The sequence below is a fragment of the Apium graveolens genome, chromosome 10 (genome assembly GCF_009905375.1).
Source record: "Apium graveolens cultivar Ventura chromosome 10, ASM990537v1, whole genome shotgun sequence".
NCBI classification, from domain to species: Eukaryota; Viridiplantae; Streptophyta; class Magnoliopsida; order Apiales; family Apiaceae; genus Apium; species Apium graveolens.
The window spans coordinates 73,475,474-73,481,243 of NC_133656.1; the positions used below are offsets into that span (position 1 = coordinate 73,475,474).

At 43.5% G+C, this 5,770-nt stretch overlaps 1 protein-coding gene across 1 annotated transcript; it reads right to left on the minus strand.

Annotated features, from left to right (window-relative positions):
- Window positions 1-3,926: 3,926 nt before the first annotated feature.
- On the minus strand, window positions 3,927-5,530 carry LOC141690665 (uncharacterized). Its single transcript, XM_074495444.1, has 4 exons — window positions 5,342-5,530; window positions 5,016-5,243; window positions 4,635-4,874; window positions 3,927-4,349 (listed from the first exon to the last, which is right to left on the minus strand). Exons 1-4 carry the CDS (start codon window positions 5,528-5,530, stop codon window positions 3,927-3,929), a joined length of 1,080 nt encoding a protein of 359 aa, XP_074351545.1.
- Window positions 5,531-5,770: the final 240 nt, after the last annotated feature.

A 5,770-nucleotide genomic window follows, 5' to 3' on the forward strand; every position in this document is an offset into this window, starting at 1 on the left:
AGTCGTGCCAAAAAGGCCAAGGATTGACGGCGCGCCCTCCGGATCCTTTGTAGCTTTGAATTATATTGGCCCCATTGGCTCTCTTCATGTTTCAAATGAAGAAGTGGAGAAATGGCAGGCCATGAGCTTGGAGGACGCCACTAGAGCTTCTATTAAGGCATCTTGCCAGTTATTTATTCATTCCAACCTAGTGGTGGACAAGCTGTTGGAGGAGAAGGAGCGCCTTGAAAGACTTCAAAGGGATAACAACATTCTTAAGAACACTCTGAAGGATAAAGACTTTCTTCATACCAAGGATATCAACGCCAAGGATTCTGAGATAGCTTTCCTCAAGGGTGAAGTTGCAAATTCATCCTCTTTGCCGGAGATTGCCAACACAAAGTCAGAATCTCTTCATGTCGAGTTAGCTGAGGCCAAGGCAAGGATTGAATACCTTGAGGATCAAGAGAGGAATAGTTGGTTAGAGGAGATGATGATCATAACAGATGATGTTTTCGCCAATGGTTTTCATTTTTACAGGATTGGATTCGTGGTGAATGATCCTGAGTACACTTTTGAGAAGTTTGGTGAAGAGACCGTAACTGAAATAGCTGAATTCAAGAGGGATTTCTCCAAGGAAATTCGAGAAAAAAGGGTAGAGGTTGGCTTAGAGGAAGCTGAGGGCGTGCCTGTAGACGAGCCTGAGAAGGACGCGCCTGGAGCTGACCCATCAATCCCTCTCCAATGCATTCCTCCAACTAGTGAAAATCAAGGTGCGCCCTAATTTGTTATCTTTTCTTATCTGAACTAAGTTTCTTAATACATTGAGGAGCCAGCCCTCTTTTGATGCTGTGCAAAGTTGTACGACACTATTTTTTTACTCTTTAACTTCTGCATTCTTTTAACATGCATATAAAATCTATTAAGGCGCCTCAACCACTTAGGGCACGCCTTAATTTTATATAGTTTTCTATTTTTGATTCTCTCTCAAACCATTATACACTTCTATCATATAGAAACATGAGGTGTGTCCTTCCATAATGGCGCGCTCTTATATCATGTTTATATTTTTAGAACATAAATCTTCTTTAAAGTCAAATCGTTATGGCGTGCCTTACTATATGGCACGCCCTTTAGCATTTAGATGTTGTATTCCTTAGTATAATGTTGGAATTCTGCTGCCATATCATAGCATGGATATATTTTGTTGGTGTATCACTCATAGGAATTCTTTATTATGAAGGAACTTTGTCTGAAAGTTTTATATGCCAAGCAAACAAAGCAATTTGAAGCAACTTCTTTCTTTTATTGATAATGCGCTCTAGTGTACAAATTACACCAGTCTCATGGCTACTACGCTCTGTGGGGAAATTATTTGAAAATTTTATCCTTCTGCTAGTTCCAAGGTTCGTAGTCATGTATACTACCCCCTAGGCTAGGAGGAATTTATTTGCTACTAGTATATTATATAGGAATTAATCATAGAAATGAGGAGGACAAAGCCACACCCTACTGATAATACTTCCGTCAATGTTCCGCATTCCAAGCTCGGGGAATAAGTTTGCCATCCAAATCTTCCAGGCGATAGGTTCCCTTCCAAAGTATAGCCCTGACCTTGTACGGTCCCTCCCAATTAGCTCCAAGCACTCCATGCTGAGCTATTTTGGTGTTTGGCATGACCTTTCATAACACGAGATCCCCTACCTTGAATGGCACGGATTTTACCCTCTTATTAAAGTACCTCGCGATTCTCTGCTGGTATGTAGCAAGCTTTAATTGAGAGTTCGTTTGGGCTTCATGTAGCAAGTCCAAGTGGAGCCTCTGGTTAACTTCTGCATCTTCTTTAATAAACAAATCTCTTCATAGGGATCCGGCTCCTACCTCCACGGGAACCATAGCCTCATACCCGTAAGTCAGTAAAAATGGGGTTTCTCCTGTGGTCGATCTTGGAGTTGTGTTGTAAGACCAAAGGACTATGGGCATCTCCTCTGGCCAATCTTCCTTCTTTTCTTCCAACTTAGCTTTCAAAGTATGCTTTATGATTTTATTTATGGCTTCTCTCTGACCATTGCTTTGTGGGTGATAGACTGCGGCAAAATCTTTCCTGATGTTCAAGTCTTCACAAAGCTTTCTTAGCTCTTTACTGTCAAACTGCTTCCCATTATCTGAGATGAGATTTGTATGGAATACCAAACCTGCAGACTATGGAGTTGAAAACGAAGCCCTTTATCTTTTTTCCGTGATTGTGACCAGTGGCATGACTTCCACCCATTTAGTAAAGTAATCCACAGCCACCACGGCGTATTTTACACCCCTCCCTTTGCTTTGGGCAACTCTCCAATGAGATCGATTCCCCACATGGTGAAAGGCCAAGGACTTGCCAATGAAGTAATAGACGTTGCCGGGGCATTGGAATAATTGGCGAAACACTGGCAACGATCACAAGCCCGGACAAATTTGAAGGCATCTTCTTTCATAGTTGGCCAGTAATATCCTTGTCTGAGGACTTTTAATTCCAATGAACCACCCCCCGAGTGATTTCCACAAATTCCTTCGTGTACCTCCCTGAGGATATAATTTCCTTCTTCTATGTCCATGTAGCATAACAGTGGTTGGTTAAATCCTCTCTTGTATAACACCCCATCATGTTCAACATACTTAGCAGCTTGCTAACGAAGACGTCGAGCCTGTAACTTATCTTCTGGAAAAGCTCCTGTTCGAATATAGTTATGAATGGGGGTCATCCAATTCTCTAGCGGGCTTTCCCGTGTCTGGAACACTTCTACCTCTGGAACACTTGGTATCTCTTGGATTCTCAAAGGAATTTGTCCAAGTTGGATGCTATCCATTTGCGACCCCATCTTTGCCAAAGCATCCGCATTACTATTTTCCTCCCTTGGAACACCCTCTAGCCTAACACTTCCAAATGTTTCCAATAGACGCTGCGCACATTTCATATATAACTCTGTACGGGGGCCCTGGGCTTGGAAACCTCCGTTGACTTAATTTACAACTAACTCAGAGTCACTCTGAGCTATCAAATTTACAACCCCCACTTCTAGGGCTATTTTCAGACCTTTGATCAAGGTCTCATATTCAGCATCATTGCTGGTGACATAAAATTTGAAATGGATGGCGCTCATTAAATGATGTCCTTCCGGGGTGACTAAGAAAATCCCGACGCCTGCTCCATTATTATTCACAGCCCCATCGACATGCAAGATCCACCACGGGTGTGGCAATTCTTTCCTTTCATCAACAGGAGGATTTCCTTATGAGGAAGGCTCTGCCAATACTATAGCCTTACAATCTACCTCAGAGTCAAACTCAAGTATGAAATCGGCCAGTGCCTGTCCCTTAATCGCTGTGCGGGGGAAATATTCTAAATCGAATTGTCCCAGCTCTATTACCCATTTCAACATCCTTCCCGATGATTCTGGTTTATGCAGAATATGCCGGAGCGGATAAGCGGTGGACCTCTATCCGATGAGCTTGGAAATATGGTCTTAACTTTCACGTCGCAAGAAAGAGTGTATACCAATTTTTCCATGTTGGTATATTTGGTTTCTAAATCCAGCAGCCTTTTGCTCATATAGTACATGGGCCATTGATGGCTTGCTTCCTCTTTTACCAATACCGCGCTAATGGAGTATTCTGAGACCGCCAAGTAAAGAATCAACATTTCTCCTTCTCTGGCTTGGCCAACATCGGATGATTCCCCAACTGTTCTTTAATTTTTAGAAAATCCTTTTCACAATCTGAGGTCCACACAAAATCCTTCTCCATTCCTTTGATTGTCTTTAAGAATTCTCTGCACCTATCTGATGACTTTGAGACAATTCGATTTAAAACTGCAATCCTTCCCGTCAGACTCTATACTTGCTTCATGCTGGAGGGAGATTTCATGTCCATTAGAGCCTTATTTTTGTCGGGTTCTCCTCAATTCCTCAGTGGTTAACCATGAATCCCAAGAATTTTCCTGATTCCACGCCAAACACAGACTTCTGAGGGTTCAGCTTCATCCTATATTTTCTCAGAATATGGAACATCTCAGCTAAGTCTGTGATGTGATCTTCCGCCCTCTTAGATTTTACACGCATATCATCCACGTATACCTCCATCGTCTTCCCAATCTGCCTCTTAAACATTTTGTTTACCAATCTTTGATAAGTGGCTCCGGTGTTGATCAGACCAAACGACATCCCAATATAGCAATAGAGTCCTCTATTAGTGATAAAAGAGGTGTGCTCCTGGTCAGGCCCATACATGGGAATTTGCTTATATCCGGAGTATGCATCCATGAAACTGAGCAAGGCATGTCCTGCCGTGGCGTCGACCAACTGGTCGATTCTTGGCAAAGGAAAGCTATCCTTTGGACATGCTTTATTCAGATTGGTGAAATCCACACATGTTCTTCATTTGCCATTGGGCTTTTTTACTAACACTGGATTGGCCAACCATTCCGAGTAAAAGGACTCCCGAATCAGTCCGACGTCCAAGAGCCTATCCACTTCTTCTACCAAGGCTATAGCCTTCTCTCCGCTTACGGCCCTGCGCTTTTGTTGAACCCCTTTATGTTTGGGATCGATGTTCAAACGGTGGCACATCACTTCTGAGTCGATTCACACTATATCAGAATGGTTCCACACAAATACATCGAGGTTCGCCAAGAGAAAGATTGAAAGACCCTCTTTCAATCTTAGCGCCAACTGAGATCCAATTCTCAAAACCTTACTTGGATCTTTTTCATCAACAGGGATTTCAATTGTGTCTTCCGCTGGCCCCATCTTTTCCGTTGGCATTGGTATTCGTGAATGTAGGTCGGGTGGATCACGATTCTCAGAGATGGCGCATCCCCCTTGGAGAGGAGCATCAACTTCTTCGGAAGGCGCGCCCTGTATCACAGGGGCATCAACTTCCTTTAAATTTTTAGAGGATAAGGGCGCGCCCTAAGGGAGAGGGGCATCTACCTTATGCACATCCTATCCGAGACTTTGCAAGAAGTTAAATCTTCCTTCGATCCATTCCCCATTGACATCTGCTTGGATTATGATATATGGGGGTTCCTCTTCTTCCAACATTTCAATTCTGATTGTGTCTTCCAAGAACAACAATGTTGGAGGCAGTTCAGAGAGGCGCTCGTCCCCTTGCTCGATATAGTAATGGACTCGGATTTCCTCGATTGGTTGTTCGATGCTCCTTTCTCGATCATCATCTGATGCATCTTCACTGTGGAAGTCCTTCCTAAAGCCCTCATAGCTTGCCTGTAGCATTCCCGAGAGTCATACTGAAAGCCCTTTATACTTCCCACACCATTTGGGGTTGGAAACTTAATGGTAAGGTGGTGGATCGAAGTAATGACCCTCATCTCCCGAAGAAAAGGCCGTCCTAACAGCACGTTGTGGGATGACTCTTGATTCAAAACCTTAAACTCGAGCATCTTTGTCATGGACAAAGGACTTTCCCCCAAAGTATATGGCAATTGAATTGATCCCATAACTCTAACTCCCGCGCCAGAGAAACCATAGACCCACGAATCTTCCCCCGACATATCCCGATCAGGTAGCCCTATATTTCTAAAGGTGTCGTAGTAGAGGATGTTTGTCGAGCTTCCAATATCTACGAAGGCCCTATGGATATTTTTTGTTCCGATATGGATGGAGATGACCAGCGCGTCATTGTGAGGGTGATGTACCCACCGGGCATCTACTTCTCTGAAGGTGATATCCATGGATTCACCCTTGAACACTTTGGGTGGTCGAGTGTCCACCCTATGAATGTCTATGAGAGG